Here is a 23,751-nt window from a genome sequence, read left to right on the forward strand (position 1 = left end):
TTTTTTGGGCATCCTGTTTGTCACATAGTTACCCTAGAGCACTGTCCTTTGTTTTAGCCTAGACTGACCTCCCCACATCGTCCTCTTTGCTTGACTGCTGATCCCTAAAACCGCAGTGTCTGGTCCTTCGTTCTCTTGCCCTCTTATCTCTTTGCGCATGTAGACAGCCCTTAATGGTTAATTCACACCGACTCCAAAATCTATGTGGCTTTGCTCATCACTTGCTATCCTCCACCATAACCAAATGCACAATGGTAAGTAATGTGATCTATGTGGAGAAGGGGCATGCCCCTGTCTGTTTTCTGAAATTTCAGTGAGGTCATGAATGAGCTACATTCGTGTATTAAATCTTTACATATGTTATGCAGCAAGCACTTTATGTGGGTAAAAGGCAACTAATGCCATGAGTCAAAAGCTACCTAAGAGACAGAAAACAAATTACAAAACAAATATATGGTCAAGTTTGTGCAGCATGCAGAGGTAAAATACAAGGGCTTCATGATTTCCTACTAAATATAAAGCTGATCAATACAGTAATGATGAGGAAAGGGATTGGAGTGAACGTGGAGGTGGCTAAATTTGTAGATGAGTCAGTTATCTATATCTAGAAAAGACTGTGAGGAACTTCTGCAACTAAATTGAACGGTCATCATGATGTCTCATTAAATTAACTGTCAAAAAATGCAAAATCAAGCACACTAGAAAAATTAAACCTCCCAGACTCCTTATAAGGGCTCAATTAATAGTGTCATGGCAGGGTGAAATTTGGATGTCACCGTGTACCGCTAACTGAAGATGTTTATTTGGTGCAAAGCTAGTGTCAGGTTATGTTATGATACATTAAAAAAATAGGATGGTGAATAATATAGAACATACAATAATGCCACCCTGTGAGTCTTCTGTGTTCCTTCTTGTCTTGTATAGTTCTGCTCTTACTCATCCTAATGGCCATAGCAGAACTAGAAGAGTTTCAGGGATAGGTGACAGTGGCTATGAGGGACTAGAGAAACTCTCCGTTTAAGGAACAGATGGTAAAGACTGGGGCCTTTCTGCCTTGGTGGGGACTTGATGGATGGAAATGTTCTCTGGAAGCGCACAGGCGTTGTGATGATTGCAGTAATCAGAATGTGCCTGAACACACAAAGTGAAGATTGGTACAAAATGAGAAATTCAATGCTAATGAAGTCTACTCCCAAAGTTACTGGAGGAGAGAGAGGAGATTTTATTTAATGTAGCAGCTTGTGAGCATAGTTTGAGAGGGCTGAGCAGGGTCAGGGATCTGTGTTCAGATTGCACCTGGAGATCTGTGCTCAGAGCGCTATGTTCAGATGTTTGTGCCAGGCAAGTTGAAGACAGCAGTCTTCAGGAGCCTGAGAAGGATATTGCTCCTGGTAAATGTAATTAAGGGATTTTGCCATTTGCAGTGGTATTTCCAGGTATGCATTTCACTGTCATAAGGCTCTAGTAAGGCCAAATATCTGGCAATGACCTGAACAGTGTGCTTTCAATCACTGTGTCTATAACGTTGGTCACACACCACTACTCATTTCTGTTGCGTGTAATTGTTGTTAGTAAGAAGAAGGATGCCCCAGTATATGTGTTTAAATCCTTTGTCTGTGCAGCTGCTTCTGCAAGCCTGTATAGAGGAAGCAGCCAGCAAAGGGCTCTTCAGACTGATGAGCACTTGCATTCAAAGAGACGTGGGGATGATGGGTATTCCCTCAGCTGGGCACGGCCCAGCATTTACTCTGTCACATGCAGGGGTGCCGCTGTCACTGAGCGGGGGGAGGCAGCTGCTAGCAGCCCACGTGTGAGCAGGGACTGGGGCACTCGCCCTGGTGAATTCAGAGGCCGGGTTAGGTCACCGTGTTGCTGTCTCACAGTCTGCAGTTCAGCCTGCAGTTTGTGTGCTGTTCTGCTGTATCTCTGAATTAAGTTGAAGAAAGTTTTGTGTTTCGGCATGCATGTGTATGTGCAGTGATTCAGTGTTTCTGGAAATGGCCTGTCTGTATAGCTGTGCGCCTGTATCCTTCTGAGAACCAACTGCTGCAACTGAAGAAGGGGTCAGGAGCAAAGCTCTGGAGGGCTGCACTGCTTCACAGTCACAGAATCACTCAGTTGTGGGTTGGAAGGGACCTCTTGAGATCAGCTAGTCCAATCCGACCTGCTCAAGAAGAGTCAGCTAGAGCAGGTTTCCCAGGACTGTGTCCAGTTGGGTTTTGAGTATCTCCAAGGATGGATACTCCACAACCTCTTTGTACAACCTATTCCAGTGTTTGACCACCCTCGCAGTAAAAAAAGTGTTTTCTTGTGTTCAGATGGAATTGCACGTGATTTAATTTGTGCGTCTTCCCTCTTGTCCTGTCACTGGGCACTACTGAGAAGAGAGTCTGACTTCCTCTTCATTCCCTCCCATCAGGTATTTATAGATATTGATAAGATCCCTCCCCCACCCCAAGCCTTCTCTTTTACAGCCTAAACAGTCTTAGCATGCTCAGCCTTGCCTCATATGAAAATGCTTCAGTCCCTTAATCATCTTCACGGTCCTTCACAAGATTCAATACTTCACCATTCCTACCTTTCATCTGCCAGCAGCTGCTGGCCCCACAGCTTGAACCCCTCTCTTTCTTTCGAGTATGAAGGGGACAGCCCCTCGGGGGTGAGGGGATGCGAGCAGAATGCTAACCAGCCACGCTTTGTTTACCAGTCTCAGCAGTGACAGCTCAGCTGCTTGGGCTTGAACCGCAAAAACGGCAAAGCGCAGCAGTATTTTCATGCCTGTTAGGCCTGCGGACAGGCCCCTTTCCCTGTACAGCTGGCACTGTGCTCCAGGCGCTGCCCAGCCTGCAGCCCTCTGGCTGGCATTGCCTCTGTGGTGCCGTGGCACCTGGTGCCTGGAAGGGTGCCCACGTGCTGGGCGCCAGCAACTACGGTGGTCCTAAGAGCCCTCCTTTCATGTGGCACAAGGAAGAGACTGCTGGTGTTGGTTCTGTACACCAAGCTGTGTTCTCCAAGTGACGTGGGTAACAACGGCCAAAGAAGTCTGTCTGGGATGTATAAGCAGCAAGGTGGCAGAAGTTGAAGCCTCGGGAATGGCATGGGTTTCACTTTGTCCCAGATCTACTGCTGAAAAATGGGAGCAGATTGCTTCTGAATGCTCTGAGCAGCATGTGGTGGAGGTTCCTGGTGTGAGGTGAGCTCTGTGAAAACTGTGCAATCAGTGAGAAAACGAGGTACTCCTTGTGTTTGCTGCTGGGATCTAAGCAATGCCAAGGTATCAGCAATGCCTTTACAATTACCATTACCTTGAGGATGGGGGGGTTTGCTTCTTTCGGCTGCAGTGCATGCCCCAAAGCACTTCGTGGGCCCTCCTCATCTGCACCACCTGCCACGCTCCCACACCGCTCTCCACGGGCTCACTTGCAGCTTTCCTTCTTTGGCAGGCGCTTGGTTCCCAGCCTCTCCTACCACATCCCACATCAAGGGGCAGAAATGCCACTGAACTCAGTGCAAGCATTTCCTTTGCACAGTGATGGTTTTGTTTTAGTCTGGAGGGACCATTTTTAGACAAACTGAAAGAACACAAGTTCAGAAAGCAGCTAGAGATGCAGAGCATAAATAGTTCCGCCGAGAGCTTAGAGCCGCTCTCATTTTGGGGTGAAAGTTGCCTTCTGGGCATATCTATCTGGTTTATACTTAGTTGCTGGCAGCCAGAGTAAAACATCCCAGTAAACTGAGTTTGATTAAAGCTATACTGAGTATTGGCCTTTCTCTGACTTCTTTCTTTTAGTGTCCTTTGGTGTCTTTCTTTGAAATACCAGTTTGATCAAGCTGTTTTAGAAGGACTGAGATCTGCCTGGAAAGAGAGCTGATGGGAGGTTGTGGAATAGAGAGGGTGGGAAGAACAACACTGTCAGAGAACAGCAGTTATCTGGAAGACGAAAAACAGAAATATATGTCATTTTCAGTGAAGATCTATAGCCCTCCAGTCTGTATGAGAGGTTAAAGCCTATGGAAGATTTAAACCCAATAAATTATACATTCCAACAGTTAAGTTCTAAGTGCCTGGCTTGTAGAGTGGATGTAATGTCCAGAGGTAGGTATTTGCAAAGACCAGAATCCAAAAAATTATGTGCTGCCTGCAATGTCAAGGGAAGTGCTGCAGGACGGTCCTGCACGTCATTCCACTTCCCAGCGCTGTTTGACGTGGGTACAGAAGGATGGCTCTAGCCCTGCCTTTCAGGACAGCAGGCACTCACCACTTTCTTTCTAATAATATAATAGGGCCCAGGCGTTATGTCAATATTTTGCCAAATATCCATGTAATGCTGATGCCAAGGTGAGCACACAAACTGCTTTTTTGCACTACCAGGCTCTTGCTTGCTCTTCTTTGGCTCTTCGTTTTTTGCCTAAATTTATATATGTAGCGGAGTCCTGTCTGGGTGCCTGTTTGTGACTCTCACAAGAGGGAGACAGGAGAACAAGCATTCTTATCATCTAGGTGGTTCCCATAGCAGCAGTTTACCTCTGGGAGTTCACGTTTGGATTAAAGAAAAACACTTCCTAGGAGAAAAAACTTTTTAAGAATGATGAGAGATTCATTATTAGTGCTGCACCACTCTAATGAAGGGTGAGTTGGCATGCACCACCTGGCTGACAAAGCCCTATGGTGACTAAGGCTTGGACAACATACAGAGATACCTCTCCATGGCAGCTGCAATGAGGAAAGATACTTCTGTCTGGAGGGGATAATTGGTCTGTGCCAGCATTTATGGGGCACAGCTTTCTGGCATAAGCAGGCAGCTTGATATGCCCGGCACTGTGGACTTCAGAACACGTTGGAGTTGAGTTGCAAATTATGCTGATCCAGAACTAGGATTTTTTTCCTTGTTACTGAAAAGAGTTTGCCTTGTTCTATGAGACCCGGGTATTAAATAGGGTCTGTTATGCAAGTTGAAGCCTTGCAATCAATCCTGTCTAATCCCTTGCCTCTCCCCAGGCCAAAGAACCCTCCATCACAGGAGTGATACCCTGGAGACAGTGATCCTGGTAAATCCCAATGTCGACAGCATCGTGTCTGAGGTAAGGACCAGATGCCAGCGGGCTTTCTCCACATCAGCTCTCCTACCCTTGTTTGACAGAAGGGTCCTGGCCATCACACTTTGCACCTTCTGGAGAGTTTGAACATGGTGCCAGTCTGCTGCGAGATGTGGTGAAGTGGCCAGGTGTTCTGGTCTTGCCAACAAGATACATGCAGTAACCAGTATTCTGTGGCAGAATTTACTGCTAGACAAGGAAACACACGAGAGTGTATCATTTCTTGTGTGCTGGCCCTTTAGGAATGAGCTGCTTCCTGGAAGAGTTAGTGCCTTAGAATTGCCTGATTTTAAGGATTTCTCAGGAGTTTGTACAGTTTCCTAGCAAACAATGTGGAAGGCTTCTGAACCTCGAGCATTCTAGTTTGATGAGAGTCTGAATGTGCCGACCTCTTACATGGCAGTGTAATGCCAATCATTTTCTCTTAGCATTGGCCTACTTTCTCAATGTGAATTATGATGTGACATGGAGATGTGTCGGGCAGTGTCTTCGCTCTTCAGTAACCTACTCTCTTGTATGTAGAAAACTTACGTTTTGGCTGTTTGTGAATAATGCGTAAGTATTGCCTGTCCGTGTGATTGGGTTTCTGGGTGCTGGTGAGGAATACAGATATAACTTTTTGACTGCAACACTCTGTCTCATGGTAACAGGTCCGCTCACTGGTGTGTGATTCATCAGCCCACAAACTACTGATCTTCTGTGGTCAGAGCTCAGACCAGGAAGGAGACTTGATCCTGCAGACAGGGACCTTCACTTACCAGAAGTTTGCTGAGATACTTTCAGACCCGGAGGTGAGTGTGAGCAGTAAGCCAGCATGTCCCCTCCTGTTCACAGAGTGCATGATAGAGCAACGCAGCATGCGCCGCTCCTTCAGGTGGCAGATGCGCAGAGAGATGGGCTTGAAATCCAGCAAGAAGTTGCACACCATAAATAATTCGTGCTATAGTCTTGGGCATCTTGCTTTAACTCCCTGGCTTAAGTTTTCCAAGGTGGCGTGCATGGGTGATTCCACCTTTAAGTGCTCACCTTGAAATAACCTTGAGACTGGCTCTGCAGTGGGCAGACACTCAAGATTTCTTAAAGCAGGTCTTAAAATATCTGTGGGCAGCTTCCAAAAACCAGCCAACAGAGGCCATCATCACCCTAGTAAATGTAGGTATTTCTTTTAATTTCACAGGCAGGCCAGCAAGCATAAGCTGTTCACAAGGTTCAGAGTGTTCATTAGGGGTGTGTAAAGATGACGAGGGGATGACTAAATGCTGATTAAATAACTGCATGATGATTAAATAACTACAAATGTAGTTATTTAATTGTAGAATTGCAGAATAATTCAGGTTGGAAGGGCACTTGAGACATCCGTAGCCCAGCCTCCTGCATAGAGCAGGGTCAGCACTGAATTTAGACAAGATTGCTCAGGGCTTTGTCCAGTGGGGTCTTATAGGACATCTCTGAACCTCTGCTCCAATGCTAATTATCTTAGCTAGGTGTACTATAGCTTTCCTCAGAGGCTTTAAACTCTCTTTCCATTGGTGCTCATTGCCGATACTGCTTCAGTTTTTGATAAGCCCTTCAGTTTTTGATAAGCCCTACTTCCACTCATTATTGTGTGCCAGATGTTTAGAATGTCTCCGTCTGATTGAATGTGCAGTTGCTGCAGGAATGGCTGGGTGATGTTTTGGCAATTTATATCATTGTTGCTGTAATTACGTCAACAAATCTGCCCACCTTCATTTATTTTAGGCTGATTGTTCTCATTTATTTCTGGTACCCATTTATTTGGACACTAACTAGTCAATTAAGGGCTGTCTAAGCAAGAGAACACAGTGTAAAGAAGTGTACTAATCTCATTCCAGATACTTAAGCAGTCTGAGGTTTAATGCTTCTTTGTTTGGGATATGTTCAGCATAGCTCTAAGGAGCCTTGGAAATTATATCGACCTTAATTCTACTTATTAATCATGTAGCATGTCCCCAACCCCATATGTATATCAGAGATGGAGTCATGACTTTCAAAATAGGTCCCAGGAAAGAAAATGAATCTGACTAAAAAAGAAAGTCCTATGGCACTAAAACTGCACAAAGTGCTATATGATCATTCACTAGCCAATGAGCAAGGATAAGTTCAGACCATGGTACTTAGCATTGAAAAGGGTATCTCAGGGTTAGAATTCACAAATCAAAAAGAAACTGCTACTTTTGAGCCCAAGCCAGGGACTGATATCGCAGGTTAAATAGGAAGAAGTAAGGAAAGAGGACGAGGTGGTTCCTGCTTTCGTTTTCTTTCCTGAGGTCTTGCACCATGTATTCCCAACAGTCAGGAAGCATAACAGCCCATCAACATTAAGAATTTCAAAAGAGAGCAGAACATGGCCCCGTGCATCTATTTGCAATGGGCTTTTGGACTATTTAATCTATCCCCAGTATTTCCTGTCAGTAAAGTGCTCGTGGCGTCTTCAGTATTTCTGCATTAACTGGCTATTTTTTTTTAGGTGCTGAGTTGGTCTCAGAGCTCTATTTGACCTTTATTTGTCTGTGCTTGTCTCTTTAGGTCACCCAGATTCTTAGCAACACTGATTCAGATATCAAGGCCTCCCTCACTGTGTCGTGCTTGGGAGAAGGAGACTGGAGCAACCTTGGGCACCCTCGATTTCAGGAGATTATTAATCTGAAACTGAATCCTGATCCAGTGCTGCCAGAAATGGATGGGGTGTCTGAGTTTGCAGAATATGTCTCTGAGACAGTTGACGTGCCGTCTCCATTTGATCTCCTGGAGCCACCCACCTCAGGGGGTTTTTTGAAGCTTTCTAAACCCTGCTGCTACATATTCCCTGGGGGAAGAGGTGATTCTGCTCTCTTTGCTGTCAATGGGTTTAACATCCTCGTGGATGGTGGCTCTGACAGGAAATCTTGCTTCTGGAAGCTGGTAAGGCACCTGGATAGGATTGACTCAATCCTGCTCACCCACATTGGTGCAGACAACCTACCTGGCATCAATGGGCTCCTGCAGAGGAAAGTTGCTGAGCAAGAGGAGGAACAATCCCAGGGCTCTACCAACTATAGTGACTGGATGAAGAACCTAATTTCTCCTGAGCTAGGGGTGGTTTTTTTTAATGTTCCTGAAAAACTGAAGATGCCTGAATCGTCCATGAAAGTAAAGAGGAGCATTGAAGAAGCTTGTCTGACACTGCAGTATCTCAACAGACTGGGCATTAAATCAGAGCCTCTCTACAGGGTGGTGAGCACTACCATTGAACCTATCACACTTTTCCACAAAATGGGAGTGGGTAAGCTGGACATGTATATACTGAATCCTGTCAAGGACAGTAAAGAAATGCAGTTTCTAATGCAGAAATGGGCTGGTAATAGTAAAGCAAAGACTGGCATAATTCTCGCAAGTGGGAAAGAAGGTGAAATTTCTGTTCCCTATCTCACATCCATCACAGCCCTAGTGGTGTGGCTTCCAGCTAGCCCAACAGAGAAAATTGTAAGGGTTTTGTTTCCTGGAAATGCTCCTCAAAATAAGATACTGGAAGGTCTTGAGAAACTCAAGCACCTGGATTTTCTGAGGTACCCAGTGGCTACTCAGAAAGATATCACTTCTGGAATACCTCCACCTGTGCTGAAGCAGACCAAAATTAAACAAAGAACTGACAGTAAAGAGAGTCTTAAATCTTCCCCCAAGCCACCTGTGACAAAGCAAACTAAGAAAGAAGAGGCAGTTGAGGAGGGGATTAAGGAGGTAAAACCAGACGTCATAAAGGATGCTAAAATTGAGAAAAAGGTTAAAGAACACTCGGAGAAAATTCCTGAGAAACCTGTTAAACATGAAAAGATAAAGACAGAGACAAGTGATGCTCTTAAAGCTGAGAAAAGAAAATTGGCAAAAGACAAGGTTGGAAAAAAGCATCTCAAAGAGAAAGTATCCAAACTGGAGGAGAAGAAAGACAAAGAAAAGAAAGAGATTAAGAAGGAGAAAAAGGACTTAAAAAAAGACGATGGAAAGAAAGAGGAAAAAAAAGATTCAAAGAAAGAGGATAAAAAGAAAGAAACCAAACCAGAGCCCAAAAAAATTTCTAAACCAGACTTAAAACCATTTACCCCAGAAGTAAGAAAAACATTATACAAGGCAAAAGTTCCAGGCAGACTCAAAACTGAGAAGATCAAAGTCAAACCTGAAAAGGAAGTACCTGCTGACCTGAAGACGTCACCAATGGAGAAGGCACCTGTACAAGTGGAGCCAGAAGAGACTTCCATAGCTGAACAGAGGTTAGTCTTGTCTTCACCAGAAGATCTTACAAAGGACTTTGAGGAATTGAAGCATGAGGAGAAAGGGGCCTTGCAGCTGACTCAAGAAATGTCTGATATTGAGGTTAGTGATAAGATTATGAGAGTACCTGAAACAGAGATAAAAGACTCTGCTGACATGATTGTTCAGGGTTGCCTTGAAGTGGATCTGATTTTGAAACCAAACATTCCTGATCAGGGAATAACTGCTACTGATATGGAAAAAGAATCGCCAGAAGAGGAAAAGACAGTCCATCAGCTAGAACTGAGAGCAGGTCATGCTGAAAAAATAGAGGATGAAAGAAGAACAATAGATGAAAACCGTGACATGAGATACTGGGAGGGAAAAGCTCAGCAGGACAAGGAAGTTCAGCTGTTTCCAGACAAAGAACAGGTACCATCTCAGATAGACCTCTTAGCAAAGGATGTTCAGTCATCAGAGTTCAGAGAGGAAGAAAAGGAGGAAGAGGAGAAAATCTCTTTGGACAGAAAACAGAGGGAAGCAGAAGCAAAGATTTGTGAAAAGTATATTGGGACAGAGGCACAGGAAGAGGGTGAGAAGGGAAAGAGAGAAGATGTGATAGAAAAGGCAGAACTGGAAGAAAAGGAAGAACAGCACGTGAAAGCAGAGGAGAAGGTGGAAAAGAATAGAGACTTCTATGAGCTACATCAGGATGAGAGGGAGGACAAAATATTTACCACTACAGAAAAGGAAAAAGACATGAGTGAGAAAAACAAATTACTTGGAAAGGACGTAACAAAGGAAGAGTCATATCTGAGCAGTCTGCCAGTCCCACCAGGAGCAACAGCAGAACATGTTTCATATATCCAAGATGAAACTATCCCAGGCTACTCAGAAACAGAGCAGACCATTTCTGATGAAGAAATACATGATGAACAGGAAGAGAGGATCCCACACTTGAAGTATGATGTCAATGCCTATGACATTTCTGTTCCTGACCACCCAGGCTCTTTTGAAGCAATACATGGAATACAGGCCATGCCTACTGCTGACCTTTCAGCCAAGGGCTATGCTGGCCAGGAGTCTGAAATCCTGGCATATCCTACAAACATTGTGGCAGCACCTCTAGCTGAGGAGGAACATATATCCTCTGCTACCTCCATTACAGAATGTGATAAGCTTTCATCTTTTGCAACTTCAGTAGCAGAAGATCAATCTGTTGCATCTATAACAGCACCACAAACAGAAGAGACTGGGAAAAGCTCTTTACTTCTAGACACAGTAAATAGCATGCCCTCCTCTCGGACTGAAGCAACCCAAGGTCTCGATTATGTTCCCTCCGCTGGCACAATCTCTCCCACATCATCCTTGGAGGAAGACAAATGTTTTAAATCTCCACCGCCTGAAGATTTCCATGCGTTAGCAGAAGGAGAGAGAAAACTGGAAGCTCAAAAAAAGGATCTTCATGAAGAGGCAGAAGATGAAGAGGAAGAAGAAGATGGAACTCCAAATATTGAAATGCCTGAGAAACTCAGAGGGCATTACAATGCCCCCATGTTTGCCCATCAAGGATGTCCTGATAATGTGTTAATCAGTGTTCCCACGGAAGTGATGCAAACTTCTGGTCTGCCATTATCCGCTGAAGAAACACCCTTTTCCCAGGTTGACTCTCTAGAGGCTGAAGAAAGATGCATGAGTCCTGACGATAGCACAGTCAAAATGGCCTCTCCCACCCCATCTGGCCCCACTAGTGCAGGACACACACCATTTCACCAGTCTCCAGTGGAGGAAAAACTAGAAACAGTAGATTCAGATCTATTTGAAAAACAAACAGATGCTGCTGCCAAGAAATTGGAAGGCCAAACTTCTGTTGTGGTGAAGGGAGCCAAGGGTGAACCTCTCGGGGAAGACGAGGTATCTGCAACTAAATACAGACATGGAAAAGAAGTACCTGGACCTGTACAGCACAAGCTGGACTTGGGCAGTGACATTCCAGTGTCCCCTGAAGAGGAGGTGCAGGAAGAACCGGTGGGGAAGGAGGAGCTGCCCTGGCTCTCCTACCACAAGCAGGACACAGTGGTGATAGGGGAGGAGGAGGAGCGTCCCATGCTGCCTCATCCCAGCACAGATGTGTTTCTGGAGCCAGAAAAGGAGCAAGGAACTAAAACCATGACAGAAAGTTTAATGGGATTTTCAGAACACTTGTCCTTTGAGCCATTCTCTACCACAGAAACACCTCTAGGAAATGTGGATCCTCCACAGTTCACAAGCCAAAGCAAATCTGAAAGTGACAAATCTTCACAATTTTCACCTGATGACACCAAATCACTTTCTTTTACAGAAGAAAGTATTGGTAAAGAAAAATCCTCAGATATTTCTGTTAAGGGAGTGACTACTGAAGAAGGAAAACTGCTGTATTTCACAGGAGACACCTTAGAAGAAGAAAAATCTTCTCATGTTTCCATTAAAGACATTTCTCCAGAAGAAACCAAATCCATTTCTCTCACCGAGAGTCCCAGCAAGGAAATCTCTTCAGACCTTTATGTTAAAGGAATTTCTCCAGAAGACATCACATCTCTTAGTTTCACAGAAGAGATACCTGCAAAAGAAAAAACTATGTCTGACTTTACTGACAAATTCCCTTCAGAAGCTGTGAAATCCATGGATTTCACAGAGCAGGGCCCAGCTACATATGAAAAATCACTGAAAATTTCTGCCAAAGAACTCACGAAAGAAGTGTCAAAATCTTTTCCTTGCCCAGAAAGTAGCTCCGTTAAAGACACGTCACCCAGAGATACTTTAACTGAAGAAATGTCTCCAGATGACAGCAGTTTATTTTCTGCAGCAGAAAAGGACCCATTTAGGGGAAGAACTGCAGGCTTGGACTCTCAGGAAGTATCTCCAGATGCAAAGGGCTTACATTCTACAGAATCTAGCCCAACTGAGGATAAAACATCTTCACACATTTCTGCTGAAGGTGTAAAATCTTGCAGGTTCAAGGAAGTTCAAGATGAAAAATCTCCAGAAATGGAAGACTTTTACATGAAAGATTTATGTTATGAGAAGAAAGTGTGGTTTCCAGAAGAGGTGGAGGAGATCCCTGTTCAGGGAAGGTGGCAGAGATACGATAAAGAGCGAGAGAGCACATTCTTGGACGAGGTACCAGAATATGAAACAAAATCCCTCCCTAAAATGAGAGAGGAGGAGATCCTGTCTCCTGCAGTGCCTGGCAGAAAAGCAGAAACTGAAGCATGGGGCTCTGCATATGGGTATCTTCAGGAAGGAGAAGAGACTGGCAGAGGAGGGCAGTTACCCAATGAGGAGGATGAGGATCTCCATCATGCTGAAGACAAACCTGTGCTACTGCAAACAGAAGCAGAATGTTTAAAGATGGAATCGTGTGATTACAAAGAAGACACACAGAAGAGTGCAAAACCTACATCAGAAACAAAGAAAGTAGAAATAGTTCCTGCTGACGTCACTCTCCCAGAAAAAACACAAATGGAAAGGTCTCCTCTGTCTTCTCGATATGTCTCTGGTGAGGAAAATCAGGCCAAAGCATTAACTGGAAACAAAGAAAGGCAAGAATTGTTGTTGACATCTAAACAAGATTACTCCTACTTAGCTGATGAGGAGAAAGCTGTCCTAGATATCTATGCAAAGTCACTAGACCAAGCACTCACGACATCTCCCCTGTCTGTAACGGCTACCACTCTGGTAAAGGAGATTGACACAACACCAGAAACAGAAAGGCCTTACAAGTTAGATCAGTGCAAGTCACCTTTATGGGAGGAAGTCCCATCGAAGGACACAGAGAAGAAATCAGACATCAGTGGTTTGTATCAGGAAATAGACTGTAAATACAAGTCAGATAGAAAGCAAGAGGATGTCTGCAAATCCACTGAGGGTCTTTATGACTTTACGGGAAGAAGAGAGCAGATGGCAGCAGCATCTACTCTGTTGCAATCTACAAGACCAGCAGAGTCTGAATATATAGCAGCGTCCCCAGGAGAAGGTGCTGCAGTGTCAGGGCAGCATGCACGCTCCCCTCTAGGACAAGGCCCTTGTCAAAAAAGCAGTGCTGCCATGGGCCATGCTGAGGCTGCGGGTTCTGCCAGCCGAGCGGCATATCCTCCAGAGACCTCTAGGAGCTCCCCTGAGCCTTATTCCTATGAGGAAGGGGTCTGCAGACCCAGAGGTGATGACAGTTCTACAAGACAAGAGCAAGAAGAAAGAGAACCAACTCCCTACCCTGATGAAAGAAGTTTCAAGTATGCTGACATCTATGAGAAGATAATTGTGTCTGGAGCTGGACCCTCCCCCTTCACACCCAAGGGTGCAGACAGCCTAGGAAACACTGACAAGGTGTCAGCAAAAGCACCTATCTCTCAAAAAGGTCAAAGTTTTCACATCTCTGCAAAGGAAGAAGAGTCCTGCCTTTATACCTCTGCTGAGAAGGAGTTGTCATCTCCAGCATCCCCTAAAGATAAAGCAGATTCAGCCTTTGACTACACAGACACCCGTGAAAGATACTTGCCCTTGTCTGAAATGGATAAACCTAGGATATCTGAAGGACAGGAAAAACTGAAGGTGTCTTCTGCTTTGCCACAAGAACTGGACTCTGAACTGCACCCACCATCCGCAAGCACAGCATTTGCCTCTCCCACAGACAGGACTGACACATTTTATCAAGAAAAATCAGCTCCCTATATTGATGCTGCTTGTCCAGATGAGAACATTATTTTGTCTAGCCAGGAGCAGACATCTCTATCCCTGAAATCTGAAAGCCCAAATCCCAAAGATACGTACTGTGAGAAAGCAGGTCGAGGGGAAGAAAGCATGAGTGACTCAGAGTTAGAAAAAGGGGCGAAGGAGAAATCTGAAAAGGAGTCTAAACTGCACAGCCCTGCTGAAGCTGCAGGCACAGTCTATGCACACATCTCAGCAACGGACAAGTTTCACATGTCAGAAGCCCTTCTGCAAAGCAAGCGTCAGGAGCCCATTTCACCCACTTCTACTGCCTCTTCACCCTCTGATCCAGGGTGGAAAGAGGAATATGGAAGTAGGAAAACTGCATCAGCCACTGTTGTGGGGACATATGTTGCTGGTTACAGTGACCTGCCAGACATAAGCGGAGATGAGCAGGCTGCAGAAATGTGCCATTTAAGACAAGATTCACAAAAGAGAGAGGTTGCTGAAAAAGTGACAAAGCAATCACATTTCGGTGTAACAGATTATCCAAGTGCAGCGGTGGTCTCAGAGTGCCAAGAGCAAGCCATATACTTGAAATCTGCTTCTGGAAAACAGAAAGAGGCATACAAGAAGGGCCCAACAGTAGAGGGAAGAGTGATGGATAGCTCTTCTGGATTTGAATGCTCCCTGCTGGGAAAGAGTGAAACATCCAGTATGTTCAGACATGAGCAAACCTCAGCAAGCCATTTAGGGGATCTCTCTCTTCCTTTAAAGATTCCTTGTGCTTTGCTCTCAGACCAGGGGAAGAAGGATGAGTACTTGGAGGTCTCTAAGAAAATCAGCAGCCTTAACTCATCTTTTACTAAATTCTCACCACTGAGTCCGTATGAAGAAGATAAGTTGTTCTCCAAAGCTGTGCAAAGAGAGTCTGTGCCCCAACAGCAGCTGAAAGATGACTCTTCCAGCCTGTCAGAGGAACCTTCATCTGAAGTTACCACTCCTGTGATATCAACTACAGCAGAAAGTTTCTACTCCCATATGCTTTCCACATACACGGGTGCAGGAGCGGAACCAGGTACCAGGAGTCTTTGGGATGTGTCTCCACAGATTCCAGATAATGCTGTGAAAACACATACAGCTGAAACCAAAGACTTTGTGTGTGCTGAAGAACGTGGATCTCCATTCACAAGTGGCACGGGTGACAGCATTTCACCATGCAGAAAGGAGTGCCAGAGTTCACAGTCTACATCATTCTCTGCAGAGAAACAACAGCAACCCTGTGTAAGCAGTCCAGAGCAGAAGGCACCATTTGCAGAACAGCTGATGACGCTGACATCTCTCCCTGATGTGTTGACATCATTTCCTCATCATCAGCATGAAGATGAAACCACAGCCAATGGTCCAACAGAGGTGAGCACCAGTCTGCAAGCTTTCCAAAGTACATACCATGCAGCACAGGCAAAAGATGAAAAAACATGTCCTGATTCTGACAGCAGTTTTTCTCCATGCGCAGGCAAAGAGGACACAGAGAGGCAGAGCCGTCCTTCCTCTCTGATGTCCCCTGAACACAGATTCCAGCCCTTTTTCCCAGATGTGCAGAGGGGTGGAAGAACAGAGGACCATGGAGATGCTTCCCATGAGATGGAGCCACATTTAGGAGGCAGTTTTGATTGTGGACAGAAATTTTCCTCATGTGAATACAAGCACAGGAAGGGAGAGCTCTCTCCCTCATTCATCAACCCGAGCCCTCATGAGCTCTCTGAAGATAGTGACCTCTCACAGGAGGACGGTCATCCTTCAGTGCAAGGAAGACCACCCCACACTGGTAGTAGCCCCATGCAAAGTGCCACAGTGGAGGAAACCCCTCCAACATCAGTGAGTGATTCTGGAACTTCCGAGTCAGACTCAGATGTCCCGCCTGAGACAGAGGAATGTCCGTCCATCACAGCAGATGCCAACATGGACTCAGATGAAGATGCCGATTTCCTCCCAGTGGACAAAGCTGTTGGGAATGCTCATCATGCCAGTTCTAGGTCCAGCCATGATCCTCAGCCTGTTCCAATGGTAGATCCCCATCCTCATCCTCCTCACCCTGACGTTTGCATGGTAGACCCTGATATGTTGGTAAATGAACAAAGCATGAGCAGAACTGATAAAATTTCCAAGAAAGACATAAAAGAAAAGAACAAAGCTGTGAGGAAACCTTTGAGCAAACCCAAATCTTCCTCGCCTGTCCGGAAATTAGATGTGAAAGGGAAACGATCACCCACACCTGTGAAACAGCCATCGGACAAATCTCCAAAATCTGTCACTGCCAAAAAAGAAAGAGATGGAGGAGAGAAGCCCAAACCACGTAGTGCGCTGGTGCAGCCTCCTCACACAGAGGATGAGTTATCCCGGAGTAGTCACAGCAACCCTGGCAAGAGCCTTGTTAATGGCATCAAAACAAACCCCGGTAAGAAATTCTTCCTTAAGCATGCATTTTCTCTTTAGGTCCAACACAGAAAAAAAGCACTGGGTTAAATGTAGCAGAACAGAGACTAGGACTTCCCAGTCAGGCATGAAAAGTTATAAGCAGTGATAAGGTAGAGAAGTTGTCACACAAACCACTTAAAAAGATCAAAGCCTTGAGGAAAACTCTCAACCTCTGTAGAGCCGAATGCAACCACCTCTGAAGAGAGACAGACCTGTGAGACCCAATTCAGAACTTTATAGGGCAAGATTTAGTTCCACCCAGGGGCTACATCTGTGGAGGGGCAATAGGTATGAGGGGGGTGCTGTCAAAGAAATGCCAGCAATTGAAAGACAAAATACGTGTGTGTTTTAAAAAGAGGTGGCAACCTCTCAGCCTGTGACTGGGGTAAGTGGATAGGACTGAGATAAAGCTGTCACTTAGAATAACAGGACACTGCCATGGTCAGATATGTCCTTTCCTCTGAAACGTTAAGCAGAGATGGGATGGGAACAGCTCCCACATCTGAGTACCACACACAGGGCACTGAACAGGCAGTCTGACTGTTGGAAACAAAGGTCTTCTCTTTTTCCTAAATAAAGATGTGAAAGAGGGACTCAGCCTCAAGTGTGTGTACAGCCCATGGCCTCTTGCTAAGTGTTCACACAGAGACCAGTCCTCTACTGGTATCCTACCAGATGATCTCAATATTAGGTGATACAGCATTGCATCATCGCCATGTCTGTGCTGAGACCCCATAGTGCCAGGCACTTTACAGACACAGAGCAAATACTAATTCTGTGCTCCAGATCATTGATGCTGAGTGTAAGACAAGAGCCAGCAGGAGGGTAGTGCCAGGGAGAATGGAGAAAACTGAAACACAGCTGATGTGCTGTGGTCTCAGCAGATGCCTGCTGCAGACACTGTGGTAAAGAGAGGGTGTAGCAGGAGAAGTGAGGGAAGGTTTGCAGCGGCGCTACCGGGAGCTCCTCTGGAGTGAGTGCAGGAAGGGGAAGACCTGAAAAGGGCCCCTCTGTGTGTGTGTGTGTGTGTTGCAAATACAGCTTAGGTGAGGCAAGCTGCTGTCACTGACAGCAAGGACAGGCCAAGCGGTTGATGAAGGGGCTGCTCAATGTAGCGGGGAGTGAGAGGAAAGCAGCAGACGGAGCAGCGAGGTGGTCACAGTGCCAGGCCAGGGAGGGTTCTGCAAAGGAATGTGGACTGACCAAGGGCTGAGCCAGCCGACATTCAGCTGACAAGCAAAGAGGGTGCAGTCAGGAGAGAGCCTGCACCAGGGTATTAGCAGAGTGTCTGGACAGAATGGTCATGTCTTAGGGGCGCTGCATAGAAAGAACTGGCAAGATGCAGTGCCTGGATATGCGAGTCTGAAGGGAGGGTTGAGTCAAAGATACAGGATGTAGAGGTTGTGCATGGAGCAGTGCTGTGAGTTGCCCAAATCAAACTTGGGATGAGGACTAGACATCCATAAGACTGGCTGAGACAGGTAGGGATTTTTTGTTTGTGTAGCAGCTAGGCAGCACGACGAGTTGTCCATGCTAGTAGTTAGTGGCTTTTGCTCACAGAAGAGACTACACAGAGATAGTATACGGAAGGAAAAAGAGGACAGAGGCCTCTGTGATTCCACAGAGAGCAGGAGGGAGAGAAGGGACAGTCTTTCTATGGGTTTTGTGTGTGTATATATATGTATATATATAGCTGAGTATAACAACTCTTGTTTGACCATCTCTCATCTTGTAAATGTAAGCAACAGCAAATGAAGAAAAGAGGTACAAAAGGTTGCTAGGAAAGAGCAGCAGAGCCCTTGGAATAGCAGCGATTCACAGGAATGGCAGAAAGCCAGCATGGAGCTTCCAGAAAGACTACTGTAATACCCTAGGATAGCATATAAAGGCCATCAGAACAGGTTTCTTCAGCAAATGTAGGTTTCTAAACAACAAAAATTAGGACTAAGTATGCATTGGGATGACAACTCTGCAAAAGCTAATGATGGAGATGTTTTATTCCCTTCCCCAGGAAAGGCTTCTGAGCCTAAAGCCTTCCAATCCCTCCCCAAAGAAGAGCAGAACTCCCTTTCCTAGCACTGGCCCAGCATTGTACCCAGGTCACCTCTGAGCAGCAGAGCCTGGATAAATCTTTGTTGCTGCAGCTGGAATTCAAGTCCTTCAGTGTTAATTTGAGTGTTTGTTCTTTCCAGAAGGGTTTTGTAAATCTCTGTTTTCTTTTTTCCAAAGCTTCCAATAGTCCTAAGAGCAGTTTGCCTGTGCCCATGGGTCCACCTGTCTATGTGGACTTGGCATACATCCCCAACCATTGCAGTGGAAAGAACACAGATCCAGAGTTCTTCAAGCGGGTTCGAGCATCATATTATGTTGTGAGTGGGAATGATGCAGCCAATGGAGAACCAAGCCGAGCAGTGTTGGATGCACTCCTAGAAGGAAAGTCTCAGTGGGCGGAGAACCTGCAGGTAGGTCATGGAAATGCCAAGGAGTGTGTGTGATGCTCCTTGTGTCACAAGTGCTGGGGAGAAGGTGTGTGTCACAAACATGCCCAGAGAGAGTACACTAAGAGGAAGCAAATGGAACTGGGCATGTCCTGCTCTGCCATCTTAGAAGAGTAGCTGTTTGTAACCATGAGGAGGAGGAGGAGGACGCCTGCAAAATGGTGTGAATGGAAGCAGGCATGTCCTCCTTTCCACATCCTTCTGAGGGGAGGAAGCATTTAGAGATCATACACTCCTCCTTATCTGCTGCAGGACGAACCTATCCTCAAGCGAAAACAAGCACCATCACAGTCTGAATTTTCATCACAGGGTCCCACACCCAGTGGCATTTGTTGCTAGCCTTGCTTGCTGAAGATCCTTCTGATAGCAACTTTTTATCAGTGCTTTTAAACCAGAGTGTTCTTACACATAGTTCTTGCTTAGTCAGGTTTGCAGGACATCCTGGGTGGGCACTGTTTCTGAAGACAGGTACAAAAAAGTGTGTATGTTCTTTCAGATAAAGCAGCCTCAGATTTCAAGGTCCCCTGAGTTGCACATTGGGTCAATAGGCACATGAAGTCTAATATCAGACCACTAACAGTGATAGTCTCAGCATTGTTCCTTTTCACACTGAGGGATCTTTCTAAGGCTGTTTCTGGAGCTCCACAGAGAGATGCTCTCCCCTGCACTGCAGCCATTTTTATCATTATGGTGTTAGTACTGCCAGTTTGCAGCCAGCTCAGAGCGCCATTGTGCTGGTACTGCATAAAATAAAGCACCAGCTCTGCCTTAGAGAACCTGACATCTGAAAGACATTAAATAGAACAAGCAGTACCAAGGGTACAGTGTTCCAAAATTAATGGGAAATTTTAGCCTCAGCTCCTATGGGCATTGTTTGTCACTGAAGTTGTTCTCAGACAATCATCCCTGCTGCTTTCTTTTCCCAGGTGACATTGATCCCAACACATGATACTGAAGTGACACGAGAATGGTACCAACAGACCCATGAGAAACAGCAGGAGCTAAACATCATGGTACTGGCAAGCAGCAGCACTGTTGTGATGCAGGATGAATCTTTTCCAGCCTGTAAGATCGAATTCTAAATCTCCCACACTTTGCGTTCATCCATTGACTCTCCAATCACCGATGCAACATCAGAGACACCATCTAATCACAGTCCAGTTCTTCTCTGGTTTAGTCCTCTACATGGTTCCCATTTGTCAGGCAATCGGGTATCCATCTAGCTCAGCACTGGATGCCATGAGAAAGAAGTGCAGGGCTCTGTAATATTCTGGACTGAGCTAAGAGTTTATGCAAGAGCAGTTGCAGGCCAGGGGCACTTTCACTTTCCCTGCTTTATTCTGCTGCCTGTACAGTTTCTGTAGACTATCTTGGCTGCCTTGCTGCTCTGAGAGCTTGTTCTAGTCTCTTCCTGGCTGCCTTGCCATTTAACTGGTAGCACCACGAACCTCGTCTTTCTGGTGAGGGCTGAAGTGCTGCTGCTGCATGTAGACAGTGCATGGGGGGTAGAGGGGGCAGAGAAGAAAAGTAATTTGCAAAGAAAATGCACGTAGGAGATGAGGGAAGGCGAAATCCTCCAATTGTAACGTGACAGTGAAGGTCATTCTTCCATCTCCCATCCTGAACACACAGGTGGTGTTCTGAGCAAGGGGACCTGTACTCCAGCTAGGCAGGACCACCGTTTGCCAGCTCTGCAGGTTTCTGTCCAAAGTATTTGGTTGTGGCATCCTGCAACACCTGCTCACTATGCTCAAGGAGCTGGAATGAAGGACACATTTGTTTGGGGGCAGCGGTGGGAGGGGAGGGTTCAGCCTGTTGTTCTTTGCTACAAAGAACACATTCCTAACCTGCTAACTTGAGCTTTGCACACACAGAGTGGCCAGCTTACTCCTGCACATCAGCAGTGGGACAGTAGGAGGCACAGAGGGGCTGTTGCCTGAACAGTCACACAAAAAGAGTATCCAAACGCACAACTACAGCCCCACAACTACAAGCAGAAGGGCTGAAACAACCCTGGCCGCTGTTGGCCTGTGTACGAGAAACCTCCTTGTAAACCAAAGGCTTTCTTCAGGCTTGTGGTGAGGCAGCTGAAGAACCTGCATGCCATACTGAGAGCGGCTAGCGTCTGGCTGGTGTAGCTGATGTGTGCCAGCTCTGCAAGCAGCAGCAGTTTCCTCACTGCCGGTATGCTGGTGGTCCAAACCTCTTAGCTGTGTTCAAGCTTTTTGTTGTCACCCTAAGCGTCCAGGATGCAGGGAATAGAACCTGTGGTGTGAGGAAAGAGAACCCCCTTTCAAAAACACTCGGGAAAGTAGTTTAGTAAGTGTAGTTGCTCTTAGTTCCTCCACACCCATGGCAGGGACATGCAGACTCTTGTTGCCAACATAGATGAGGTGCTGTCAAAACTCTGCCATGCACAACTTGCAGCTCGCAGCCCATTGCTAGCACACCTGTTGTGGGCGTATGTCCTTGCGCTCTGGCCATCCTGGCAGAAGTGTAGTTGTATGCCATGAGTGCGTCATTGCTATTGAACAGTCACCCAGAGCCTCCTTGGCATGCAAACCCTCTCCAGCTGTGGGGCTCCCAGCCCCTGCAGGGAGGGCAGCTCCAGGCGTGTTAGTGCTCAGGTGCACTGAGCCTGCAGCACCAGTGAGCCTTTGCCACATCTGGCAGCATTGCAAGAGGGTCTTCTCACAAAGGTGGCTTTTATCTTTCTGTAAGACAAAGAGAGTGGCAGTAGGGTGTGCTCTGGGGAAGGAGAGATGAGATAGAAAGCAATGCTGTAAGGCTTGACATACAACTCAAAGGTATTTCCATTTGCTGTGGCACCCTCTGTGCTTGGCCCTGAGCCAAAGTCTGACTCCATAATAAGCATCCTAGGACCCTGTGTTGTGCTTGCCTGGGACACTTCGTCTCAGTGCTAGTTTTCTGGCAGTTGACATGAAGAAAATGCTGCTTAGAAACCTGCTCCCAGGACTAAAATGGAGTTTCTAGGGAAATGGTTTATTTTGCATTTAATTTATATATTTATTTTTTTATGTTAAGCTGCATTTTGTGCGGATTTAATATTTTAATTTATACATGTTAACATGACACCATGTGCTCTTAGTGTCAATTCAGAGCTTTCTCAGTACAAATACTTAGATGCTGCAATTTAAACAACAACATAAAAAGACTATAGAGAACTTGCTGGCAGCAAAAAGGGTCTCTGCTTGCAGCTTGCAAGGCTGTTCTAAAACCCAGCAGCTGCAGGACAAAGCCTGAGGCTAGCAGCCCCGCCCCTAGGAGCAGCCAGCCCTTTTGACACAGCCCTTGTTAGGACCATGTGAGCTTACTCAGGGATTTAGCAAATCCCTGCCCTGTGCTGTATTCATTTTAACCATGGAATCACGGTGTGTCTGCCAGAAGAATCAATGTCATTCTCTGGAACCCGATGGGGTCAGCGTCCATGAACGTTGGTTACGGCAAGCAATTGCAGGCAGTGACAGCCCTGCTCCCGCTCCCCCCGACCCCCGGGGGGGTTTGCCGTCAGTGCTTTGGGGAGATCCTGGCTCACCTGCCAGTGGGACTGGCTGCCAGCCCGCGCAGGCGCAGGGTGCCAGACACTAGAGGAACAAATGTGACCCTCATTGACTGGCTCCCTGGATCCCTAAGCGCGGCTAGGTGTAAAAGCTAATGCACTAACTTTAGATAGACCCACACATGAATGTTTTCTCAATTTTAAACTTGAAGCAATTCTGACTAAGCAGCAGTAATCGTGAGGCTTTGCAAGGTGCCTGCATCCTCCAGGCAGGAGTGCGGTCACTGGCATGTGTTCCAGTAAAAACACCTGCCCTCTGCGTGCTGTGCTCCTGCACTCCGCAGCTGTGCTGCTTGGCAGCTTTATCCTACACCAGTTTGCTTCCCTGTCCTCAAGGCTCCACACTTTTTTTTTAGTCTTTTGTGGCAGTCTGTTCTGCCTTCAGCTTCTCTCCCTCCCTCTCTGTCTTCCCCTCGTCCTCCCTCCACTCCCTCCCCCCCCCCCCCCCGTCTTAAAAAACTATGGGGAAAAAGACTTGTAAAAATGCCAATTTGTAAAGAGTCTGACCCTGCTTAGCCTGCAGGAGCCAGCAGAACCCATCCAGAGCCAGAGGTAATACAACACTATAGAAAGAAACAGTTAAACTCTGCTTTTGCTTGTTTCTGCATGTGGGCAACAACGCGTAATCTTCCTGTATGTAATAGGTACAAAATACTATTTTAAACCTATAATTAAAAAAGTGAACGTCTTAACTGTATTGAAATGGCAACTTGTGCTCCTAGCTTCTTCTATGCTAAATGTTTTAAGAACAGAGCCCTGATTCTTTTCTTCAGCATCATGTTTCTATTTGAATTTAGTTCCTTGAGTTCTGTCCTTTTGCCCATTTCCATGTGAAACACTCTGTAACTAACTGCTGTCAAGAGAGGAGCCCAACACATTAATAATAAAGCCACATTAATTGCGAACAAGAACACTTCCAACTGTTTCAAACTGTTCTTTGCGTGAGTCCATACTGTAGGCAGTGGGCACACAGCCACTGCTACCATACCTTCATTCCAGCGCTGGCCAGCTGCCTCCCAGTCGATGAGTTCGGGCGAGCCCTGGCTTTCCCACTACCACCACACCTTCACTGGCAGCTGCTAAAACTTCTGGTGGCGCCAGGGAAGGGACACGCATGTCAGGGGCATAGAGCCTACCTGGGACACCCACCCCCTCCCTCCTTGC

The 23,751-nt window shown here is 46.1% G+C and overlaps 1 protein-coding gene across 2 annotated transcripts in view; it reads left to right on the plus strand.

The window, feature by feature from the left end:
* MAP1A (microtubule associated protein 1A) overlaps positions 1 to 23,490 on the plus strand; it is a 69,935-nt gene extending 46,445 nt beyond the window's left edge. For both annotated transcript variants that reach the window (XM_075159584.1, XM_075159585.1), the window contains 5 exons: positions 5,000 to 5,082; positions 5,748 to 5,888; positions 7,645 to 16,489; positions 18,739 to 18,971; positions 19,934 to 23,490. In XM_075159584.1, coding sequence (XP_075015685.1) covers positions 5,000 to 5,082; positions 5,748 to 5,888; positions 7,645 to 16,489; positions 18,739 to 18,971; positions 19,934 to 20,089 — 9,458 coding nt within the window. In that variant the 3' untranslated portion in view covers positions 20,090 to 23,490. The remainder of the gene's footprint in view (positions 1 to 4,999; positions 5,083 to 5,747; positions 5,889 to 7,644; positions 16,490 to 18,738; positions 18,972 to 19,933) is intronic.
* Positions 23,491 to 23,751: the final 261 nt, after the last annotated feature.

The sequence above is a fragment of the Calonectris borealis genome, chromosome 11 (assembly GCF_964195595.1).
Source record: "Calonectris borealis chromosome 11, bCalBor7.hap1.2, whole genome shotgun sequence".
Taxonomy (NCBI): Eukaryota; Metazoa; Chordata; class Aves; order Procellariiformes; family Procellariidae; genus Calonectris; species Calonectris borealis.